At 36.8% G+C, this 26,626-nt stretch overlaps 1 protein-coding gene across 1 annotated transcript in view; it reads right to left on the reverse strand.

The window, feature by feature from the left end:
* CNTNAP4 (contactin associated protein family member 4) overlaps window positions 1-26,626 on the reverse strand; it is a 239,362-nt gene that overhangs the window by 47,005 nt on the left and 165,731 nt on the right. The window contains exons 9-13 of the mRNA XM_086480489.1: window positions 23,960-24,109; window positions 17,479-17,650; window positions 11,056-11,162; window positions 8,348-8,467; window positions 4,454-4,651 (exon numbers count right to left, since the gene is read on the reverse strand). Of these exons, the coding sequence (XP_086336615.1) occupies window positions 4,454-4,651; window positions 8,348-8,467; window positions 11,056-11,162; window positions 17,479-17,650; window positions 23,960-24,109 (747 nt within the window). The remainder of the gene's footprint in view (window positions 1-4,453; window positions 4,652-8,347; window positions 8,468-11,055; window positions 11,163-17,478; window positions 17,651-23,959; window positions 24,110-26,626) is intronic.

Consider the following 26,626-nt stretch of genomic DNA (forward strand, 5'->3'; position numbering starts at 1 on the left):
TTGGAACAAGCTGCCCAGGGAAGTGGTGGAGTCACCATCCCTACCATCCCTGGACATGTTCAAAAAACATGTAGATGTGGCACTTTGGGACATGGTTTAGTGGGCATGGTGGTGTTGGATTGATGGCTGAATTTGATGAACTTAGAGGTCTTTTCCAACTTAATGATTCTATGAAGGGCCATAGAGAAAACTAAAGCACTGAAGCACCTGTTCTATGAGGAAAGGCTGGGAGACCAGGAGCTGTTTAGCCTGGCAAACAGAATGTTAGGGGGGATCTTATAAATGTATACAAATACCCGAAGGGAGGGTGTAAAAAGACAGGCTCTTTCCAGTGGTGTCCAGTGACAGAAAAGGCAGTGAGCACAAACTGATACATGGTATGTTCTTCCTGAACATCAGGAAACACTTTTTCACTGTGAGGGTGATCGTGGATTCTCTTGGAGATGTTCAAAAGCTATCTGGACCTGCTCCTGGGCAACTGACTCTAGGTGGCCCTGTTTGGACAGGGGCATTGAATCAGATGACTAGGCATCCCTTCCAACCTCAGCCACTCAGTGACTTGTGATTCTGTGATTTCTAAGACTGTGCAAACTCATACTGTTTGCTGCTGATCTGGTTTGGATGCTGAAAACATTTATTTCAGTGGATACTCTAAGTGCACTGATCACTGAGTTCCCAGAGAAAAAGTACCAGCACATGTATTTTGAAAAAAAACACTTTTTTCTTTCTCCTTGTAGGTGAGACCTAACTCTCCAAAAGCACAGAGAAGTCTATCTTTACAAAGGGGCATCTGCTTCTTCTTCCAGGAACTTCACCTGGTTTTATTGTTACTGTGACTGAATTGGTCGAAGTGGATCTGTCCTCATTAAATCATCCAGCGTGGTCACTACACCTGAACTGAAAAGGGCAAATCTAAATTCTGGAATGTAAAAATCTGAATTTTACTTTAAGGAACTGATTTAACTAAGAATGCTAGAAAATATGACAAAAAGTCAATATATTCTCTCAACTATGTGGTGTTTCAGTGTCTGGTGAGGTTTTGGTGGCAGGGGAGGGGGCTACGGAGGTGGCTTCTGTAAGGGAGAGAATCCCCCCAGGCTCCAATTTCGGACCCGCCTCTGGCCAAGGCCAGACCAATGGCATCTCTGCAAATAACTATGTTTAAGAGCGAAAGAAGGGCTTGATTGCTGTCTCGTTTTGTGTGTTTGTGTTGGTGAGCGAAGGGGGATGAGGAGAGAGCCCTGCGGACACCCGGGTCAGTGAGGCAGGGGAGGGGGAGCTGTGCCGCTGCAGAGGTTCCCCTGCGGCCCGTGGTGGGGTGGCGGCTGAGCCCCTGCAGCCCCTGGAGCCCAGCGGTGGCCCAGAGGTCGCCCTGCAGCCCGCGGAGGGCCCCGGGCCGGAGGAGCAGGGACCGGGCCCGGAGCAGAGCGCGGCTGCGGCCGCGCCGGAGCCGCCCGTCGGTGGGAGGGCGGCAGCCCCGGGAGCGACCCGCGCTAGGGGGTTCTGGGGAGCTGCGGCCCCGCGGGAAGGACTCGCGTTGGGGCAGTTCCTGGAGGGCTGTCTGCCGGGAGAGGGACCCCGCGGTGGGGCAGGGGAGGGCTGCGAGGGCCCCTCTCCCTGAGGGGGAAGGAGCAGCGGGGACACCTTGTGCCGGACGGACTGTGACCCCCATTCCCTGCCCCCTGCGCTGCTGGGGGGGAAGAGGGAGCAGAGCTGAGCCTGGGGAGACCGGAGAGGGGGAGAGGCAGGAAGCTGTGTTATATTTAAGACTTGGTTGTATCTCTCGTTCTCCTTGATGGTGGTGGTTGTTTGTATTAAATGTGTGTTGTTATCCCCAAGTTGAGTCTGTCTGTCGCCGATGACCATAACTGGTGAGTGAGCCCTCCCTGTCCTTTGTCTCAACCCTCAAGCCCTTTTGGTTGCATTTTCTCCTCCCCATCCCCCAGGGGACTGAGCAGGTGTGAGCGAGTAGCGGCGTGGTGCTTTTGCTGCCAGATGGGTAGGCTCAAACCACGGCAAACAGTTATAAAAATGTGGCTCCGGCTGCTTTCAAACAGAGGGAAACACAAACCCTAACTCTCTTTAATAAGTGTTGTTATTTCATCCCTATATCAGAAAACTCAGTGTTGCTTTTTTTAAGTGGCCTCACTGCAGGAGCCATGACTGACCATTACTAGATCCTAGCTTTCTCTTACCTCAGAGCTCTGTCTTTCAGAACACACTAAAGCCCACTCTTCAGAGGAATGGAAAGTTTCCTTTGATACAGTCTGTGGCAGTGTTTAAACATAGAATGATTTTAGAAAATCTGCAGAACTCACAAATAACATTGCCATACCTATTTACTTCTATGCTATGGTTTGAGCTAGAACAGAACTAATTCTGTTCAGTGATTTTTACTTTCCAACTGAGTCTCTTCTGAGTAACTGCACTTTCTGAAATCACAGCGTATTTTTCCAGTGTCTGCTTCTAGTAGTGACAGCACATGAGGTTAATACCAAGGAGTGGTGTGCAGAAAGGTTCTTGCTTATGCTTGCTCCTATAGCAACCGAGTTCAAAGGTGATTCTTGTGGCCCATGGTGAAGTGCCATAAGAAAAAGGGTTGTAATAAATTAAAAAGACCTGTGGTAAGGAGTGAACCAGGCAGGTAGGTGATACAAAACTGATCGACTAAGTATTCCATTCTGTATACATCATATTCAGTATAGAGCTGAGGGATTACAAAGGTTAAGCCCTCTTCTTCAATGGCTAGTGTTGGAGGACAGTCTGCCTTCAGTCCCAGTCCATGCATTCCTGAATCCAGCTCCTGAGTCCAGTTCTGATCTGCTGCTGAGTCCAGCCTGGGATTTCCCCAGCGCCAGCCCTGCAGCACCAGTGGTGACTTGTAGTCACAAGGGGGGTTGGTTTCAGTATTGGTTCTGTATATGTTTGTATATATTTCATTATCTCCTTATTAGTGTTTTTTTTTTTTTTTAATTGTTTTATTAAAGCTGTTTCAGTCTTCATTCCAACCCAAAAGTCTCTCCCTTATTCCCTCTCTCTTCCCTTTCTGGGAAGAGTTAGTGGTCAGCCCAGCCCCAACCCTTGACACTCCTAGCATTCAAAATTCTTAATTTTTAGACGGCTTAGCACAATTGGCTGGTTGCATTCTTTTAGCTTTCTAGAAAAACGTTCATTTCTGTGCATTCCATTGGATCACAAAAAAAAAAAAAAAAAGTAAAAAGTCTGCTTGCCTGGGTCTTTCCCTCTCTTCTTCTCTGACCTAAATTTTTTCATGGTTTCCAGCTTGATCAATCTGCTGAAACTGGTGAGTTGAGAAGGTGGGGTATATTGTTTTTCTGGTTTTCATTTAAACTATATGACAGTTAATAGCCAAAAGATATGAAATACCTAGAAAGCACAATCTTGAAACCCTCTGCTTGGTGTGAATCATTTTGAACGTCTAACCATAACTTTAATTTGGAGTCCATTTGTAGAAGAGATGCTTGATGGGAAATATTTAGAAGTAGGTTCTTCTTTTATGCTGTGGAGACATTTTTGAGTCTGCGAAGACTGAATTCTAGCCTAAGAATCCAGTGATGTCCATGACATAATTAATGAGAAAGAATATGTAAGGAAAAAGTTTAGAGAAAGAAGCAGACACTGTTGCACTCAGAGGCCTGCTCTTTGCTTAGTAGGAAAGAATGCCAAAAAATCAATTTGACCAGTTTCAGACTTTCTGGTGGACAGCTCAAACAATTTCACTTAGTTTTTCAAAAGACAGTAAACAATGAGATTTTTACTTCCATATTATTTGGAGTACTTAGAATGGATTTTCATGGTAAAGTCTGTTAACAGCCATTCTGTGTCAGTGAGTTAAGGTTTGAGTAGACTACGTAACTTCGTTTTTCTTTTAAGTACATCAGAGGATATCCATTCATCTTTCTCTTAAAACAATCTTTTGTCAATGATCCACATTGTAACTATTGCTTTTTTAAATGAGTGTTTATATTGGACAGTGGAAATTTAATGTTATTGATGCTTTTTGTCAAGCACTCACAATATGCATATTAAGTGTTCAAAAACATTCAGCGATAAACTTCTGCTGATATCTGTGAGCTAATTTATGTTCTTTTAAGGAGCTATTTCCTCAGTTATTCCTTCATTAAAATTTAAAAATCCCTGGAAGGCAGACCAAAAGGAGCTCTCTTACTAGTAATCTGTGTTAATTTAAATGATTTATGAGAGAAACTAAGAGCACTTAATTCTGTGAAAAAAGATCATTATAAATTGATATTTGTCTTTTTATCGTTCAGATGTCTCTTGGCAACTTTCAGGAACCTGAGTGCTATGTATTTGAAGTAGTTCAAACTCTGTAGTAGCAAAATGCCGTAATCTTGATATAAATAAATACCTTTAGTAGTCAGGAAAATAAAATGCACTATGCAACATAAAAAGATTTGTCTGCTTTACTTACCTGGCTTACCTAAAAGCCTCGACTTTTTGCAGTGGTAAGCAAGCTCCTGTTCACAGTGCTCTGCATGGTTAATTGTAGCCTGAAGCTGGTCTAGGCTGGCAGAGTACTTGAAAAACACAGTGTAAGGGTTCTCTCGATTAGCACTTTTGACTCTGGTTAGGTTTGTGTTGTTATGCTGTATAATTGTCCACGTTGTATCTTTCAAAACACATGTGAAAAGTAACAAAGAATGAGAAGTAGTTGCATAAGCTGGTAATGGAAAGAGTATGTATGATGAAATCAGCCAAATTTCAAGGTGACTTCTTTGATCACAAAAACTGCTTTGGGCGTATGAAACAGAGACATAAATCACTGACCAAAAATGAAAAAAATTAATCATTGTTTCTATTTATAAGTAGATGATTGTATCATGACAGTAACAGGTATTCAGCTTGTTGTGATTGTTGAATAAGGAAACAGTAAATGACAACACCCAAATAATTGTTTTGAAATGACATAGTTTACTTGGTAAATTGCAATGAAAAAATAGAAAGAAATAATACTTACTATTGTTACTTTTCCCAGGCTTAAATTGCTTATAAAATAACACTAAATTTTATCCTAGGTTCTAGCTACATTACATGTATCACTATAATTTGAATTAATTTATTCTGTGTGAGAAAATTACCTGCATTTGCCTGAAAAACACATACTGTTCTTAATTCACTTTTAGCTCGGATAGTACTGGGTAGGGCAGCTACGTACTTTATTGCATTGTGTAGATGATTCATGTAGACCTGGAGGCAGGCAAAATGTTGCTAAAATATTTATTCCAGCAGCAGCTGAACTGTGTCTGCAAGATTTTTTTCCATGAATCAGTAGCAAATATTCAGTACTCCAAACGTTATTTCTAGAAAAATATGTACTGAAGTAATGCTCTTGTAATAAAAGAGCAGAAAAGGCTTGCATATAAATATATATATAATTCAAATGGTTGAATAATAAACAATATATTGCATGTTTATAAAAGGTATGTGCTAAGATGTGCAGTTTCTCCAACTTGGAGCTGTGTTGCTTACACTAGGCAACAAAGCAGTTCAATAGCTTTCCAGTTATATTAATACTTCACAAATATTCTTTCATTAAAAGTCTTTTAACTTCTTACAGCAACTATGGAATGCATTTTTAATTGTAAAAACTTACTACAATGCAAAACCACACAGATCAAAACCTAAAACCGATGTTACGATACTTATAGGAAGGTGTTACTTTAAAAGCTACTAGATGCCACAGGCTAAGCACTATGTGTTTACTTTGAGAATATAAAATTAATTTCCTGCACACTGAGACACTGGAAGGATGGAACTGACTGGCACTATAGCGCAGGAATGCATTCGTCACTCTGTCCTATAGTTTGCATACAAGGAAATGTAATATCAGATACACTGCTTGGAAGTACAGAGATTACTCCCTCCATGTTTTTGAAAATATAAATTGGCCTAAATATTGGTGGTTGAAAAAGGATCGTGTGATTCTGCTGTAATTTTCCCAAGCCCCCTCACCGATGAACAGGGAAGTACTGAGATTATTCTGTTCCAACTTCTACTTGCAAAGCCTGTAACAGTCTGACCCCCATGACTAAAATCCACTTCAAGGTAAGGGTAAGCAGGCTCCCAGCTGAAGCTGATCTGGGTCAGTCAAGTCAAGTTTAGATTCGTGTCCACTCTATTCTTGTATCTTTGTGGGCAATGTAATTTGAGTAGATACGAGGAATATTATTTTTTCTAACTTTTAGTACTGATGATAATATTTGTGACTTTCTATTAGTAGTATTTCTAACTATTTAACAGAGTTGTATTTTATTTCATTAGTTTCCTACAGCCCATATATGGCCGACATTATATTTATAGAGGGGAAAGAACTCATGGTCACTTAAAGGACAAGTATTCATTAAAAAAACAAAAGGAAGTATCATGTTGAGACACCTATTGGGAAAAAAATATATATTTAAAGGAGTCTATTTATGCAAATTTTGTATCATTGCTTACCAGTTTTTCATCAAATTATAAAATTTTATTAAGGACATGCTTATGATGTCAAAAAGCAAATGGCTGGAAATACAGCAAACATTTCTTTTTGTACATGCACATACACACAAACATAAATATATCTAAAGGCTATGCTGAACATAAAAATCAAGGCAAAGAGGTCAGCCATCAGACTCATGGTCACACTCCTAAATTTGCAGCGAGAAAAGCAGGTCACTGCAAAGTTTGGTCATCTTAACTGGCAGTGTGGACTGTAGGCTTTTCATTTTGAAACTGACCTCCAAGAATAAAATCTGGGAAAGGCACCTCCCTCCCAGCTGACTGAAACTAGAGCCCCATGAATGTCAAAGACAAGGCAGTGCTGTAAGAAATGTGTGCATCTGCCTTCCCTGTCTCTGGTGGGAAAAGGGAATACCAATCATGAGGAAAGTGGGAACAAAACAAATACAGAAGATTCATCCTGTCAGGCTGCATCTCGAGGTAAAGAACTGATCAATGAGGTTTGCTTAATGTGGTGAATAAGGAGTGGCTGAGGAAAACAGTAACAGCTGTTCATGGACACACAAGGATAAATCAGACACTACACTGTACCTTGGAGGGTTATAACCACTTAAAAAAGTTGTCATCTTTCTGCCATGATTCTTTGGTCTCTCTTAGTCTCATAGGACACTAGGATATTTCTTTTTAAGGGCCTGTGCCAATCTGAACTGTTCCCTTTGTGAGCTAGCACAGTTCCTTGTAGAATTAAAGTCAGGAGCTGACATGGTGAGACTAGTTAAATTGCACAGACTGATTGAAATTATGAGAATTCTATTATTTCAACATGTATAATAAGTATTCTTTAGATACCTATGAAAATCAACCAATGGCACTGACAGGCAGAGTCCTGTCAGTTTCTCAAGAAATAGATGTAAACACAAATTGTTTACAAATCAACATCAAAAGCTTATGTTAAGGTTTCTAAGTCAAGTTCTCAACACTTAGGACATACCTAAACTAAATTCAACTGTAGCTTATTCATGAAATCTTTTAAACAGTTGTAACTGTAAAAATCTATTTTTGTCACATAAATTAAGTGCTTCTATCATTTTGGCTGGAAAGCAGTTGAAATAAATACAGTCTAAGTAAAAAGAAAAGGAAACAGACACAAATAAAAAAATAATAAATTTCAAAAAGCCATTTCAATGTAAGCTTCATTGAAATGACATATACAGATAGGCATACATAGACAACGTCAACTGGTTTGTTAAAAAGCAGAGCGATGACAAATGCTGGTATCTAAAACTTCTGGTGATATAAATGGTCGGATTCAAAGAACTGAGTACAGAAGAGGAAGCAGGGTGCCTGAAAGTGAGGCTGCGAGAGTCCCACTTGTTGCATTTGCATTCTCCAAAATACCTACTTGCAGTCTGAAAAATGAAGCTTAATGTAAATATACCTCATAACAAAAGCCAGTTCTGAATTAGAATTTTTCAGAAGGCTACTTGGAAAAATCAGTAGTTTTCTCATAAAACATAACTTAGTTCTCATTTCTTTAAATGTCCTTAAGAGGCTGTAACTTCAATGAAAACAAAGCTGCTCCCCAAAAATGAACTAGTATTACATTGTCTCCAAATGGAAAACGTGTCCCATTTATGCAAAGCACAACAGCAACGCAGTGTTAGCTTAGCCTGAATCCTGTTATTATTCTAATTTCTCTGCCTAATTCTTTGCCCAGTATTCTGAGCTAAGGAGTCACCTTCAGTTTGTTGTGCATGTATACATTAAACTTACAAGCTACAGAGGCTTCTTACTTGGTAACTCGTGTTTCAAGATAATAAGCATGCATGCAGACCCAGCTGTGAGTTAAGGAAGTTTATCACCTCACCTGTCATATTACAGTAAACAAGAAACGGTCCCAAGGGGCCACTTCCATCTGAATCAATATTGTAAAAGCCTGAAGTGTTCCCTCTGTGCTTATAGGCTTCACATGATTGCTCATAGATGGCTGTAAAAGAACACATTCCATTCAGGGAATTAAAAAAAAAGTGCTTGGAGCCTGTCAATGAGGGAAATAAGTGTGCATTCACTGCTAAAGAATACAGAAGAAATCACATAATCAAAACTATACTTTCATTTGAATTTGTAAAATGCGTTTGGTTTTATTTATCGGGCAGATCACAAGGGGCATTTTCAAGCATTTTCTTCCGTATTTCAAGCTAGAAACTTCAGGCAGGAAACTTTGAAATATGGGTAAGTAAATGGTTGTAAAAACTGCAAAGTATTGTGAATGCTAAGGGTATTACTTAGACCCTGGTAATCAGATTTTGAGGAAACAAACACTAACTGCCTCAACCAAATCAGATTTTTGTTGTTGTTGTTGTTATTACATGCAACAAAAGGTAGGAAGTGTTTCTAGGTGTTCTGATTGTCTCCTGGCATTTTTTGGCTTTCACACTTCTTATTTTATTCCTTTTTTAAATAGAAGGGCAAATGACATGTCAGAGACTGCATTAAAAGAACCAAATAAGCAAAGACAAAATGACAGCTCCTCGGTCCCGTGTCACGTATACTTTATATCAGTCAAGGCCTAAAGATAGTCTGCGGTGACTTCTTTATGATCAAAAATGGGAGAAAAAGGACTTGAATTCCTCTCTGTACTTAAACAGACAGGAACCACAGATGATAACCCCCACAGCTGGAACACATTAGCCTAATGTGTCCTTTAACCATTATATTGCTATCAAGCAATCATACTGTTCTGGTCTTTCCTTTCAAAATTAGACTATGCTCTGTCAGTTATCATAATAACTTGAAAACACTCTGCCAATAAGAAAGCACTGTTAGATTCAGAAAGAAAAAAATTATGACTGCTATACAAATAAAAACGTACTTCCATAATAACAGTCTAGAAGATTTTGGTCCTTTTTTTTTTTAAAAAAAAAAAAAAAAGCTATAAAGTACTAGTACAGTAATCCACAAGAGATGCTGGTTTTTTAAAAATAAGCTAGTTTTGGAAAAGTATGGTCTGTATTTTTTGCCCAATGGTTGCTGAAATTATATGGCAAAATCTATCAAAAACATAAACAATTCATTCAGATTGCTTACTATATGAAATTTTCAGAATGCATAATTCATGTAATTTTCAAACAAAATTTTATGGCTCCTTAGAGTAAAAGGTCTTAAGTCAATTTTAAACATGGTAATTATTCATTTACTGTTTTATGAACATGGTAGTTTCTATAATATTTCAAGATCAGTAATTTATTTCTAGGTTTATAACAAAAAGAATGTTTTTTTGAGAATTCAAGGGGCACTTTATTCTTTTGAAATTACACAGAAGTGTTACAACATAGCCAAAAATTATCCTAGATTCTTGATTTAAAACCATTGTTAAAATCGCTGAAATCAAGTACTGAGTCTTCCATTTTATGTCCATAGATACAGCATTTTATTAATCATGAACACTGTGCAAGGCTTTTATATGTATTTTTTGACAATGAATAAGAATTCAATACCTCTTATATTATTATTACTTTTCTCACGCAGTCCTAATCATTAGGAAACCAGGGCCCCCATCTGTCCTCATAGACATCACTGGTTCATTCAACATTCAGTTTTTCAAATTATAATGAATCAAATCACCTTCATCTTCACTTTGGACTTGTCATAGTTCTATATCATACACTGTGGTATTCAAAAGCATCTGTACTATTGGCATCCTTTCTTTGTTACACAAATTTTCTTGAAATTTATATTTATGCCACTGTATTCCTTACAATTAAGGCATTCCAGCAAAAGTGATCCCTGTTATTAACTCTGTACAAGTGAGATTTAATAGGCAGTTTTCTAAATCAGTGATTTCTCAAAAAAGTCACATGTGGGTAGATATACATTCTTTTCACAAAGTCTGCCAACAAGGATTGTATAGATTTTGTAAGGATAGAATTATCTATCTGATCTTTATGGCAGTCTTTGGGATTTTTGAAAATTATCTGCAAAGTTTCATAAGGATTTCTAGTTATTAGAAGCATATAATGAAGGCCAGAGTAATGATTTATTCTGTTTCCCAGTATGTGCTTAAGGGAATACAAACGTAGAGCATCTCCTGTGAAAATAGGTTTTTTTGGTATGTTTCTTTTTTTTTTAATTTCTTCTAATCTATTCTCTGATTCAGCAAACTGCATAAAGATGTGTTTAGGGCTTAGCATATGATTAACTTTGCACATGAATGTAGTCTGATTGTCTCAGAAAAAAATTCATATTAATTGTTGTGATGAATAAAGATGAATTAAACATATTTCTAAATGATTTGCTGATTCAGACAAGTGGAATTATATGGATGGAAGAGGATATTACTGACCGTCTCATGTAAATTATGAAAAATGTGGAACAGAAACAGATAAACATTAGAACTTTCAATGAGTTTTTGCTGCTACACATTTTAAATTCTCAAGGCCTTTCCTTGAACCAACTTATCAATATTTACATGCCTGAAAATTCTTCTAATATGAAGGATCAATTCTAATGTATATTTTTGTGGTGAAAAAATTCCATCAGAAACAAAAGCATATTCAGAAAACATCTTAGACTTACAATAGTGGCAAGTAGCTCCCTTGTAACCAGTATTGGCACAGTTGCAGTAGAAGCTGTTCCAGGACTGTGAGCACTCACCACCATGTTCACAGTAATTAGGCAAACACCTAAAATGAAAAACAAAGCATTTTCATTCTCTTTTCTGTTCGTTCAAATGTCACTTATACTTATCAAAGGATGCAAAATCATGGAAAAGAAGTATAGTAACATGAAGAAAGTCTTCAAGCTCATTGGGGAAGATGCCAATATAATACTAGAAAATTAAGAGAATTTGTCTTCATCTTCCTCACTATTCCTGTTGCATATAAAATATATTAATTCTGCAATAAGCCTGTAAGAACAGAAATAAAGTGTAAAATGCATAATTGTTTCTTATTACCATTCAACTATATGCAATTCAATAGAGTGATAAGCTAATGAAAGATTTACATGCTGTTAATTCACTGGCAAGTTTTGCAACTGATAGGATTTCTTCAAAAAGGTGTCTCAACAAAGCATCATCACAACAGATTTCTTTATATTGTTCTAAAAGTAATAGTAAATTAAAAGAAAAATCACGTAACAAATAAAACTGACCTTGGTACCTGAGAGCTCTTTCTCATTCTAAAATCATGGTTACTTCCTATTTGAGAAAGAGTGAAATATTCAGTATTTCAGTTCCATCACAAGAGATAACTAACATTAAAGCCAGTTTTCATTCTGGTGATAAGAGCAGAAACCTGAAGAATTTTGGTGGCTTTCTTCTGGATTTAATATGATTGACTGCAAAGAAAATTTGCCCGGAACTGCTTAATGGTTAAGACTGCAGCACTATACCTAAGTATAAAATATTGCATGAGTTGAAAAGAAAACTTATCTTTTGTATAAACACATCTGAAAATATATTGAAATGGAATGGTACACTTTAAGCAATTATTCACTAGCTTTTCATCTCAGAAATTAAATAACTTCCTAATCTTAGTGAGTGTATGTGTATATTTGTGTATATGTGATACAGCTCAGAAAGTATAAAAAGGCTTTACTGTTGATATTAACCACAGAAAAAAATAGGATCTTAAAATACCTTTTAATTTAGTCAAGTAACCTTAGGAGGGTATTAAATTAGGACTGTAGAAAGTCCAACAGTTCACACATCTGCTCTCTGAATAATTCAGCACTTTTGTACATTCACTCCTTGTGACTCTCAAATAATTTTATCTTCCTTTCATGTTTATAAACAAGGATAAGAAGGGGTTTTAGAGAAGGAAAGGAGAAAAAAAAAGAAAGAACTAGCAGGCAAAGTGTAGGTAAAGTAAGTAAAGTGATGCAGGTCACCTATTTTCAAGGAAATAAGTGACTTTTTTGCCAGTGAAAAAGCTGATCCTGTATCTATTACCTCACTCACAGAATGTGTTTCTAGACAAGTCTGTAGATGATATGTGTCTCAATGAGCTCTGGTTTGGAACACAAAAATGAAATCTAGGCACCGCGATTAAAATTACTTTGATATTAAATACTTTATTTTAAAGAATTCCATAAATGTGAATAGTAATAATTCTTACAATAAATGCTTAATTTTGCTTTCTACAGATATGACTACAGTTGTTATATATATACATGTCCTCTAACATAATTGCCATTCAGGACTTTCAGTGCATCCTCTGACAGTGCTCTGCTTCCATATATCTGAGTCATATTTTTTCTTTTCTTATTCCTTTCTGGTAAAGACATCATTATCCCAAAATTGTAAATGATTTACATGGTCTTTATTTGTATTGACTCCTTGTCCGTATAAAATAATCTTCCTAATAGTGTTCACAAATGAAAAGCTTAAGATGAAGTTGATGATGCTTGAACCAACTTTAATAGAAGTGAAAACAATTTGGAGTATAATTTAAGTCTTTTAACATTAAATTTTACATCTTCTTACTGTTTCAGAATGTGTAATAGAAAGTAGCCACTAGGTTCATCAAAGTAAAGCTATGATTACTTCCTACGTTGCAACCATACCCAAAGCAACATTTAGGACAGTTCTTTCTCTAAGGAAACTAATCTTCTAACAAAAATATTTCCAATATTAGAAAAAGTATTTCTAATACTTCAGCTGTAAAAGGTAATTTTTTTATTCATCACTATATCTGCTTAAACCAGAATAGACCCAACTGATTAAGCATTTACCACATATTACTTGATAATATGCTTTTGAGTGTGATATCTGAAGATGATATATGAGTTAGAAACAAGGCAGCAGGCTAATAATGATCATAACCTAATATTCAAAGGAGAACATTTATCCAGAACATGAATATACTTTTGATAAATAAGAAAAACATAAAAATTTGATATGCTGATTATCCACTAAATAAATTTTTGTGAACTGTTTATCATGGTTCAAAACTATGGCTAAAAGATACTTTGAAAAAAAGTACTAATTGCTGCAATTTTCATTATTTCTCATTCTTCGGTCTTCAATTAAGAAAAAAATAGAAATATTTGATTACTATCCCAGGGTCAGTGTCTTTTTTTTTTGTCTATATATAAACCCATTTACTCTGTTTTTTGTACAACACAGTGCTGCCAGGACATTAAAGGCAATAACTCCTGGTAGGCAATTGTATATTTCTGTGTAGGATTTGATGTAATTATAACAGATTCATCTGGTACTCTCTCCTCAGAGACTAAATGTGCGAACTTTGTAAGGCATTTAGAATGACACTGTGTCCTTTAAAGTTATTTTATCAATGATTTATGTATAATTAGTAGCTATTAAACCAATATATATTGATAAAGGAGCTGAGAAAAAAGATATTAAGTAGAAATATATGAAGAGAACTATTTGCATGCCCAAGAGGTGTATGGGCAATGGAACAATATAAAGATATTATACAAGGAAAAAGACAAATGAAAGAGCATGGGAAAAGCAATGACTACAAAGAGTTATAATAATTTAAGCATTGGAAGAGGAACTGGAAAGTTTATGGAACTGAAAAAATAGAAAGTAGGAAAATGGTAGGGATTTTTTCTTGTTTAAAAAGAAGAAAATTATATCTCATTGAATAAATGAATGATTAGCCAACTAATGATTAGCCTCTGTCAATGAGGATTGTAAATCTGATAAAGTAAAGAATATATATGTTAAATGTGTACATATATATATATGAGATAAAAAATGGACTCAACAGAATCTTTTTCAGTTTATTTACAATTGAGTATAACTTCAGATCACTATGCAAACAGCAATTTTTATTTATGCTCATGCACTTTAAGTGTTTAAAACTATTACGCTTAGAAGTCAACTCTTTCTATTACAAAAGCTATCAATAGCTTCAGAATTTGGGTCATGCTTCACTATTTGGAACTGGAGATGTAATGACTCCCATAAAGTCTCAAAGACAAAGAAGTGATTTATTTGCCTCAGCTGTAGGGGGGATATCTACCATTGGGAGCAGACTGGCAAAAATGCTGGGCAACAAAAGAGATGTAGAAATCATTTTAGGAAGAAAATATTTTCTCTTAAATGATATGGTGCAAAAGCTATCTATTAGAAATTGTTTAATACATATAAGCAATTTTAATGTTGGCAATGAAGAATGTATCTTATCAACTGGGATTTATGATGAGATGTAAAATTAATTTGATCAAGAGAAACATTAAGTTTGTTCCAGATGATGAGTTGCAGATATCAAATGGAATGAGACTGTGTGAGGAAAATGGAATGAAACAGTCCCCGGAGCAAGCTAGCACAAGACCAGGAAGACTTTTTAAAAGCAGTCTATTTTGAAATAAAAGATAATGGGAGTAATGAAATTGCTGAAAATGGGTGGATTAAATTTCTATTTTGATAAGTTAGGAAGACACATGATAAGCATGCTGAGAGCTGAAAACTAAACTTGGCAGAGCTAGTGCAAGAAAGGTGCAATTGTTAAGACAGAAGAAGACACAAATTAACATTCGCAAATTTTAGGGAAAACAAAACCAACTACACAAAAGCCCTCCATAAAGACTGTGTTTTCCCCTTTGGTATCATTGATATCATTGATCATGGGAAACCACACATAATTTTGATGAACTATGAGAGTAACATAAACTAAAAAAAAAAAAAAAGTTAATACAGTGTCAGAAAGTAATAAAAACACTTTGAAAAAACTGTGGCTGGGAAGTTTATATGGCTTACACAAGTCCATACTGGAAAAGCCCAGATGCCAATGGTATTGACATAAAATAAGGAAGGTAACTATCTTCATATGCTATAAAAATTCAGCAAGGTAAAAATATGAGGAAGGGCTGTATGTAAATCTAACCATTTTGATTCAGTGCTTAAAAACAACCAAAAAGCAATCAAAAGGGTAGGGTGCAGTTCTTAATCAACTGATTTTGCACTGAATAAGTGAGAAATGTTACGACATTTGGCATATTGTAAATAATGCTGGATTTCTGTATATTGAGATTCACAGAGTGGCTATACAAATTTATACGCACAAACTTCTTTTTAAAAACTGCCATTTACATACTTACATACTGTGACAACTTGAAAGCTGAAAGGAACTGGAATCACTACATGTAAAAATATACCATCTTCCTTTAAAAAATTAGATAAAACATCTCTGTGTTCATGAAGAAAGAGGTGGTTCCTAAATCACAGCTCTGAAAAGAGCATTTTGAGAGGTCCCCAGTTACACTGCACATTGAAAAAACCACGGTAAATCAGAGACAGAAATTGGCATCAATTATATTGTGAGCCAATTTGGTGATGTTTTCCACTCGTAATCTTACTTAGAGCTCCTTTAATGTGTTTGACTAAAGAATATGCAAATCCCCGTGTTACAGTCTTTTGAACTGATTCTGTTTCTGATTCTGTCTCTTTGTTACAAGCAAAAAAAGCAAGCAGTGTAATGGAAGTGGATGAAGCTCAATTCCAGAGTTGAAAAAACAGCAGGGATATAGTGCTTTAGAAGCTAAAAAGTGTCATGAGTGCTATCAGAGAGGAGAGGAAGGAAATAGTGAAGGAAGTTTGAAAAGTGAGAAAATGAGTCAAAAGGAGTAGGGTGTGGGAAAGCTAAAAAGAAACGTAAATGTATGCTACAACCCAAACACAAATCTCTAACAAGTTATATATTAAAGTTCTGACTGATGCCAAACTCTGTTTTGCCATATGTCTATCACACTTACTGCCTACTGCAAAGTCACAATTAACTCAGTAAGGAATAAATTAGAATGATATATATGCAACTGTATATGTTCTTAAACATCATAGATGTAGAAAGATTGGTGAGAATACACAGTACAGACCCTAACTGAAAGGCAGATTTTTTTTACCTCCTTTTGGAGGTTTCTCTCCATCAACTTTTATCAACAATTAGGTAAAGAACTAGTATTATTTTTGTCTTTAATCTACAAGGCATTGTGACTTTTTCAAAATAATAACCTGGATAGATGTACACTGTTATCTCTGTGATTAGAAAGCAGGTCACAGAAATAGATCTTTATGACTGAACCTGAAATTGGCTATCATCTTGAAGCAGATTTGTGTCTAGATTCTTTTCCCTAAAGAAAGCAATTTTTAAAAGTCTTATAGTTCAAAGTCCAGATTTTTTTTATATCAAAAGGCAACTTTTGAGGCCTAGAAATTTAGGGGGTGGGCGAGAAGTGTTTACAAACACATCTTTCCCTTATCTGTTGTGTCATTTCAGTACAGCCTTTCAGTTTGATCCAAGGAAACCAATTCTCGATTAAAGCAGACTTTGCACAGATGCCTGTGACTGCATTCTCCTGAGCCTCCAGCAGAAAACTTCTCCTTCCACTCCCTGTTTGTGTGTCTGCCGCCTCTCTTCTCAGCATCCTCTGCCTTCTACAATATCCCTTTTGGCTCATCCTCTGCCTTCACACTGAACTCCAGCAATGTTTATCAGTCACACATTTCAATCTCTTTCAGGGAAGGTATATAGTCTTTCCTCCCTTCAGAGGGAGCCATTTCAACTAGTCAGTATTTTAGATAAATGTTAATACCGTCTAGTTATGAGATCAGTTCTGACCACAGCCTAAAAAAGGTTGCTTACTTACTGTGATGAATACTATGTACTGTGTTTCTGGATGGGTAGAATATAGGAAGCAGCAATAGCTTGTAAAGAACATAGTATTTCAAGGGGTGAATGGGATTACATATCACAGGAGGGGGTTTGTGTCTATAGCTTTACTTTAAAAGAAAGCAAGATATTTAAAACATTGTTGGAAACAAATAATTTTAACCCTAGTTACTCTAATTTTATTTGCAGAGCATGAAAATCTAATTGCTGTGCTATGTATATTGCATTTATTCTAGGCTTTCAAATTCTTACAAAAGACGCAGCATGCCATTTTGTAAGCATTCTGTTCTTTGTCATCAAGTCAGTATTGGAAACAAAACATTCAAATAAGTAAATAAATGAGTAAATATTATTTTCTTACCTGTCTATAATGCCACATAAATCTATCTGAAGGTCACTGAAATTGCCAAAAACATTTTGCTGAACTGAGATCATATCCACAGCTTTGTTACCAATGGAAATGAGTCGCATGCATCCTTGAAAGCCACCAAATGAGGTGTTACATTCAGAAATGTTTCCACTGCTAGGGCAGCCTGAAAGAAGCATAAAACCTGGAGCTGAAGAAAATATTTTATTGAAAAATTTAAATATTCAAAAAGTAGACTGAACTTTCATAATCTCCAGGTATTGCAAACTTTGTGGGTGGAAGACTTAAGCCAGAAGCTCTTCTTATTAGGCATGGTTGGTGCAACTGTAAAGAAATACTTCTGTGCAGTCTTACTGTTTTTAAAGCATATGCGAAAGCATCACTAAAAATTTGAGTAAAGGATAACCCAAGCAGCAGTTCCAAAACGATGAATGGAATCAAGATGTGAACAGACTGACTAACTGAACTTAGTCGCAAAATGTTAGGTTACAATACAAGGTGCACATGATATGGACAAGTTTTAAGTCACAACTGAAGTCAAATAAGATAAAAATTAGTTACTCTATACAGGGATTTTAATTTATCAAGCTATTCGTAAGATTCTGGAAAGTTCTGAAGCAATTTCTTGATGCAGATCATCAATGACTCAGCTAGGAGAGATGCTCTGTTAGACCTGCTACTCGTAGACAAGGAAGAAGTGGTTGAAATGGTTGAATGGGTGTTTAGTCTGGAGAAGAGAAGACTGAGAGGGGACCTTATCAACACCTATAAATATCTAAAGGGTGGGTGTGAAGAGGATGGGGCCAGACTCTTTTCAGTGGTGCCCAGCAACAGGACAAAGGGCAACGGGCACAAGCTGGAACAGGAAGTTCCATCTGAACATGGGGAAGAACTTCTTGACTTTGAGGGTGACAAAGCACTGGAACAGGCTGCCCACAGAGATTGTGATGTTTCCTTCTCTGGAGGTTTTCAAAATCTGCCTGGACACGATCCTATGCAACCTGCTGTAGGCAATCCTGCAGGGGGTTGGACTAGATGATCTCCAGAGGTCCCTTCCAACCCCTACAATTCTGTGATTCTGTAATTCTGTGTGAGCCTCGGTTCACTGACCATCAGCTGGGCTTTGCATTATCAATTGTCCACTTATCCCATACCTATCTCATCAGTCTGGCGACAGACTATAGAAAAATTTTAGGAGCTTTGCTAAAGTCAAGGTATGCAATGCTCACTTCTCTCCCTTTGTCCGCAGTGCCCATCACTTCAGCAAAGAAAACAAAGATCTTGCTCAGGCATGGTTTAGCCTTGAAGTTAAAGTTAACCATTTACCTTCTTGTCCTTCACATGTTTAGAAATGGCTTCTAAGAGGATTAGCTCCATGAGCTTGCCAGGGACTGTGGCAGGTTGACTAGTTTCTAGTTTCCTGTGCCATCATTCTTGCCTTTCTTGAAGATGGGTGTAACATCTACGTTTTCCAATCATCAAGAAGCTCATCAAATTGCCAAGACCTTTTAAGGATTAAAATGATAATGGCTTCACAGTGACAATGGTAATTGTTGCAGTGATATTGGCCAGCTCTTGCAGCACCTGCACGTGCCCCTTGGACTCTTTCTTCCTTTGTTATGGGTACTGCTTCCTTTCTTCGTACTCTGCTAGGACATGGGAAGCCTAACGATTAGTTTTACCAGTGAAGACTGAAGAAAAAAGGCCTTGCACAAATCAGTTCTTCCCAAGACCCTTTAGCAGGTTGCCCAGGACTGTGTCCAAGTGGGGTTTGAATATCTCCAGAGTAGGAGATACAACCTCTGTGGGCAGCCTGTTCAAGTGCTCTGCCACTCTCAGAGTAAAGAATTTTATCCTCATCTTCAGATGGAGCTTCCCATGCTCCACTTTGTGCCCGTTGCCTCTTGTCCTATCACTGGGCGCCACTGAAAAGAGCCTGGCCCTATCCTCTTGACACCTGACTTTAGATATTTATAAGCATTTATAAGATCCCTTCTCAGTTTTCTCTTCTCCAGGCTAAAGAGCCCCAGCTCTCTCAGTCTTTCCTCACCAGAGAGATGCTCCAGTCCCCTTATCATCTTTGTAGCCCTCCACTGGACTCTCTCCAGTAGCTCCCTGTCTTTCTTGAACTGGAGAGCCCACATCCAGACACTCCAGAGGTGGCCTCACCAGGGCAGAGTAGAGAGGGAGGATAACCTCCCTCGACCTGCTGGCCACAGTCTTCTTAATGCGCTCCAGGACACCATTGGCCTTGGCCACAAGAGCACATCACTGGCTCATGGCCAACTTGCTGTCCACCAGAACTCCCAGGTCCTTCTCCACAGAGCTGCTCTCCAGCAGGTCAACGCCCAGCCTGTACTAGTGCACAGGGTTATTCCTCCCCAGGTGCAGGACCCTACACTTGCCCTTGTTGAACCTCATTAGGTTCCTCTCTGCCCAACTCTCCAGCCTGTCCAGGTCTCGCTGAATGACAGCACAGCTCTCTGGCATGTCAGCCACTCCTCCCAGTTTTGTGTTATCAGCAAACTTGCTGAGGCTGCACTCTGTCCCTTCATCCAGGTCATTGATGAATATCTTGAACAAGACTGGACCCATATACTGACCCCTGGAGAGCACCACTAGTTACAGGCCTCCAGCTGGACTCAGCACCACTGATCACAACCCTCTGAGCTCTGTCCTTCAGCCAGTTCTCAATCCACCTCGCTGTCCACTCATCTATCCCATGCTCCCTAAGCTTCCCTATGAGGATGTGATGGGAGACAGTGTCAAAAGCTTGTGCTTTTTTTTGCCTGTCATTCAGAGATCAATACTGAGAGCTATGATATTTAATGTCTTTATTAATGACTTGGATGATGAGACAGACCGCATTTTCAGCAAGCCTATGACTGATACCAGATTGGTGACAGGGGTCAAATGTTGGAGGGCAGGGCTGCAACTCAGGCACCTGGGCAGGCTGCAGAAATAAGCGGACAGGAATACCATGAAGTTTAGTAAGAACAAGTTTAAGGTCTTTAATCTGAGATGGAACAAGTCAATGCAACTATCCAAGCTGGAAGACAACTGCCTAGATCCATAGAAATATGGCTGGGGTCCTGATGGCCAACAGGTAGAGCATGAGCCAGGAATGTGCCCTTGCATCATGGAAGACCAGTGGCATTCTGGGCTGTATTATCAAAAGCACAGCCAGCAAATCTGGGGAAGTGGTCCTTCTCTCTCTGTGACACTTGTGAGACAACATCTGGAGTGCTGTAGTTCTGTGCTCTCCAGTACAGGAAAGACATTGACATCCTGGAGTGAATCCAGAGGAGGCCTCCAAGATGGTCAGGGAGCTGAATGCACAGGGCATATGAGGAGAGGCTGAGAGAGCTAAGCCTGTTCAGTCTTAAGAGAACATAAAGCTATCTGATAAGATGATACAGAGAAGATGGAGCCAGACTTTTTCCAAAATTGCACAGTGATGGGACAAGAGGCAAAGCATGAAAGTAAAAAATGGCAAATTCTGATCATACATTAGCGACAAGTGTTTTCACCACGAGGGTGGTCAATATGAGAATAATTTGCCCAGAGGAGTCATGAGATTTCCATCCTAAGAGCTGTTCAAGGTTTGAGTGGTCACAGCCCTGTACATCTTGATCTAATCAGACTTGTTCAGAACAGAACATTGGACTAGACAATATCTGGATGTCCTACACAACCTATGAATGACTTTCTGTAAGTATCTAATATTGTGGTTTGTATATTGTGTTACTGATCATGAAATGCCTTCTTCACTGATTGCCAGTTAATTAAATATTGTTAATAAATCAATAAATCACTTTGATCCTGATTTGATTTGATTTACATGACATCCATGGAGCAGTTTTTCTCAGCAGCAGCTGAACACTGTATGACAAAATATTTCTAAATGTTTTTTTCTTTGGCTTTCTTCCAAATGGTAATATTGCTTCTGGAATGATGCACAAGGGCCATTCTATAATCTTAGTCAAACAGTACTGCATTCTGTTTCACAATATTCAGAGAACTTCCTGTTTCATGATGTTAGGAAGCAGTGACTTTTAAGACACTTGTCTATTTCACAGAGCTAATGGGTACTTTCTGGAGTCCTCTAAAGACAGTGGAGAGGTTTACTATACAGGAAAGCAAAATAACAGTGGAAACTAGTAGATTGATTCAAATGAGTGTATACCAACATAAATAGTATAGATATGTTTTTAAGAAGTATACAGCAGAAAATTAACTAAACTGAAATGAACTAAGTAAATAAATTCTCAGTTGTTTTTGTGCTGGTGAGGAACCAAACTGTTCAAAACTGTTACTAGCTTTTTAAAGTAAAATGATTATTATGTATTTGGTATATTGCTGTAAGAACAATAAATCTGTGGATGTGCAAAAGTCCAAATAGGAGCACCGTAACTTTTCAGCACCACACACAGTTAAACAAAACAATTACAGGTTTAGCCAGATTCTTTACAGCATTCTACAATGAAAAGGTAAAACAAATTCTATCATTTCTGGTGAAAAATCTGACACTCATTTAAGGACGATATAATTCCAGTGGAGTTCATATAAAAAAAATAAAAATAATAAAAAGAAACCAGAGAAGGCAGAAAAATTTTATGTGCATTACACTTAGCTATTCTACAAAACTGTGTCTCAGATTTTTTTCTTGCTGTCTGACTTTTAGAAGTTGACTTCTAGTTCTGTTAAAGAAAAGGCAACATCATTAATAGTAGCAAAACTGGGATTCATTGTAATTGTGGGCCAGATATTAAAGATGAGAAGGAATCCTTTGATAATGAAATTTACCCTATGTGCTTATTGCAATATTAAATAATCTCTTTTTTTTTTTCCCTTGCAGTTGCAATGAGTTATTATTCCAAGAACTGAGAAGTAGTATATTCTGATGATAGCATGACTAGAACTTGTGCTGACATAACGCTAAAGTATTTTCATGTTTATTACTTTGTATTCATTAAAACCAGCAAACTAACCACCATGTCCCCAGGACACCTCTCCTGGAAGGCTGATATTCATGTTTTAACAACCGGCATATAGAAACACAGTAAATATTCATATAAACTTAGAAAGAAAGTAAAAGTGCATTGTCTGCATTTTGACAGTGGTATATGACATAAAATTTTAATAAACAATTTTCTAAACTCAGAAACCTTCTACTAGTTTTTCCCAAGTTTGTATGACATGCACAAGCTGCTGATTTCAGCTATAAAGCTGAAATCAGAGAAGCTGAGGGGTGTATATTCAGTTAGTACTTTCAAAATTCTTGGAATTAATTTGCCCCCTTAACCCTCCAAAAGATACAAAAGATAAATAGAAATGTCCTTGTCCAACTTAATTGACTCTGCTGCTTTTTGCAACTACCCATATCTCTCCTGATCTCTTCACCTGTGCCATTAACCCTGCAATGGTGTAAATCACCTAATCAGAGATGTGGGAACATGAAGCAACATAGATGAAAAAAAAAAAAAAAAGTTCTGACTGTTCAAGGCCAATATTATATATCTTTCTCTGCTTATCAGCCAGGTCAAGGGGTACCTTTACTAGAGAAGGCTAGATGCCAGATGTGAAAAGTCATATGGATACTCATGTAGCAGTTCCTATATTTATGGTCTGCTTGTGAGCCTGAAATTTATTTACAATCTATTGTTTCCAAGGAACTGATCTGTATCATTTAAGGTTTTTTAAGCATTTTTCAACTTTCTCGGAAATATGAGAACTGTTAATAAATAGTTCAGTCATGAGTTCCTAAGCTAAGAGACAAAGCATTAGGTTAGTGTTGAATAATGCATTCAGATGCATTACGTAGTCCATTCCCAACTGTTTCAGACATAACAACCTGCTCAACTCTATCAGTAACAACATATGTGATTAATGACAAAATCACTTGATGACAGATAATTGTCAACATTCCTAGGGAAACAGATCTATATGAATATATTTTTTAGGCACAAGTTATATTCTCCAAACATAAGAAAGTTCTGTCACTGTGGTAAAAAAATAAATAAATAAAGAGTGTGTATCATGTAAAGAGGATATTTGCACAACTAAGTAAGTATTCACTTAAGGTGAAAACTTGAAGTCATCCCAGTGGAAAATTCTCACAGAAAGTTGATTTAGCAACAGTAATTTTGCAACAAAAGAGACCTTTGTGTGTCTGTCTAATTTTCAGCCAGACTGTTTGCAATTACCAGAGCATGATATCATAAAACTATGTTCTAAAAAGTGACCAAGGATTTAGGGTAGTAATTTGTTCTACCCAACATTATAAAATTTTAAAGAAATACAAACTCAAAGACATCAAAGCAGTGCTTGAAAATCAGATCCTTTGAGAGATATCCAAGCTAGGAAAAGAAGACATGAGGCAAGCCAAATAACTCTTGCCATTTGAGTAGACATGTCAGAAAAAAAATGATTTAACTGTGTGATATTGCCAGCATAAATAAACAACATATTTCACCTCCGAAGTAGAAAGCATCTCCTGAATAAATTTGCAGAGGTATGGAAGCATGAGCAGATGAGGTCACATCATTGTCCACTATTACACTGATACGATTCCTTTTGACAGAGAAGGATACAGAATGCCACTGGCCATTATTTAATCCAGCACCTGACAGGAAAATAAAAAGCAAAATGCAGTATAAACATCCATTATTTGTTATACTACTTGAATGTTATAAACTTGAAAGGAGTAGACTGCTAGAGCAATCATAACCCACATAAAAACTCCAAGTGATAACGAAAGGAAGAAAAAAAAAAAGTCTTTTGTGAAGTCAGGACCTTTTTGCATTCCCTTTTTCACATCTGATAAAGAAAAAATAAAAGTATTTCAGTAAATAAGCCTTGTGGTTGTAATACTCCTAATTATCAGTAATATATCCATTTAATGTAGTGACTATGAAAAGTATCCTCCCAATCTAAGGAGATTATCATTAAGATATTGTGATGGATGATACAGTATTTTACACATAATACACATTTTTACTGCACTATTACAAAGGATTTCTTCATCTTTTAATATCAAATGTAGTCATTATATTATGACCAGTAAAATAGCAAAAACCCGTAGTTGCTAAAAGCTTCAGAAACCATCATGTCAATGTCACAAGATTATTTTTCTTTCGGTTGTCTCTTTTATTGGGAATGTATGGGAAAATTTTCTGAGAGTTTAGCCTCTAACACCAATTTACATTACCTCTGTCTGTGTAGGAAGGTGGCACAAAGCAATAAACCTAAAGCGCTGATTCTGGGAAGCACTTACATATATACTCAAATAAATCTTATACAGGGCAGTATATAAGCACATTATTATCTTGAAGAAGTGCTTTAAGTCAGTCATGTTCTTGAGTGTTCTTCAGAATTGAGATACTTCTTTCAGTGAAGAACAAAGAATATAACCTTTGAATTATGTAAAATCTTTTCTTGACTATACAGTGCCTATCATTTGTGATCTGTGATTTCCATCTTGAAATTTCATGTCTTTATATACTCCTCTCTAGTATGTGCTGTATATTCTAGAGAAATAGTCCACCAGTTAACTGATTAGTTCAAACTGAAGGAAAAGAAATAAAAATAGAAAGATGAGAAGATTCAAATAACTAGGATCCATATATTGTTGACTACCACAGTCTAATTACAAGATCGGCATACAATCAAGAGCTAAATCTTAGAATCACATTAAAAATTCAGAAAAGTTATCATCTAGAAAATATCTCTAATATATTTAACATAATATTAGTCTTATATACATTTTCTATTAATTGTTTCCTTACTTCAACTACTATATTTATCAGGGACTGCATAACAAGAAAATTTAAACATTTTGCTTTATCCTCAGCCTCAGTGGAATTATATAAAAGCTATGGCTAACAGATCCTCTTATCTTTGTGCTGCACTTTCAGGAACAATTCACCTTTCTAACATAAAGGCAGAAAGCGCAGGGTCACAGTCATGGTTTTTCTGATACTATTCTGGCCAATATTTTAGTTGCAATCTTCTATGAGAAGTGGCATTTGAGTTTGCTAACAGGAGCAATTCTCTTACAGACAGACTAAATAATCAGCATTAAAGCTGTCACTGATTTTCTGGGTAAATAGATGTATTTTCTCCTTCTGTAAAACTCTGTACTCATGATATTTATAGAGACGGACTTTCTACTAAAATAAAAATTGGAAACCTTATTAATCACAATATAAAATGGTATTAATGCTATTATGTCTGACTATCAAAACGTCACCTGGGAAGGGGTAATCTTTTGATAACAAGCATTTACATAGCCCTACAGGCAATGTGGAGGGAGTGACTAGAGTTTCCCTATATTTTCAAGATGTCCAACTGCTGAAGAAGTCCTCTTGTACTACTGGTGGTTAATAGAACTTACAGCAGCCTTCACGCTGATGTACTTTATACTAGGGCTGGCATACTATTGAGCTGAAGATCAAAACAATGCCTTAAAGCCTAGCCATTTAGATTTTAGTTATATTTTTCATTAGATAATATGAAGAGTAACAGACATTTAAAAAAAAGAATAGATAAAGCATTAGAAAAATATTATTGCTGTCTTGCAATGTCATGGGCATAGGTGAGTCACACTGTATAATGAAGTTTCTAGACTTAGTATTATTTATCTCTCCTATTTTTTTAGTACCATTTTACAGCAAGAACTCATCAAACATGTCAAAAGGTTTTACTAACTTCAGACAAAAATCATCAAAGAATCACAAACACATAAAGCATCCTTAGGTCCTTTATACCACTATGAACCTCAGTGAACTACACTCTTTCATCAAAGAGATAGTAGGTATGTTAAAACAACGAATATGGATAATGTATTTTTTTAAAGCACAGAAAATTAAGTCTGAGAAATTCCCAGTAATATAATTAGCTTTCTTCTCTAAATTATTGTAGAATTATCCTTCAATAGGAAAGTAAATTGTAAAATATGTATAGTCTATAACGCCAATTGTTACACTGTTTTTTTAAAGATTATCCATTTCAGAGAATCGTTTTTTAAAAAGGAATAACTTCCCTATTTACTTATTTCCATCTTTCTAGCCTCCATCCCCAGCTAGCAAAAGCTCCAGCTTCTTTCACCTCACCTCTAAGATTGAGCAAGGAATTTCTTTAT

The sequence above is a fragment of the Leptosomus discolor genome, chromosome Z, assembly GCF_034619465.1.
Source record: "Leptosomus discolor isolate bLepDis1 chromosome Z, bLepDis1.hap2, whole genome shotgun sequence".
In the NCBI taxonomy this organism is placed as follows: Eukaryota; Metazoa; Chordata; class Aves; order Leptosomiformes; family Leptosomidae; genus Leptosomus; species Leptosomus discolor.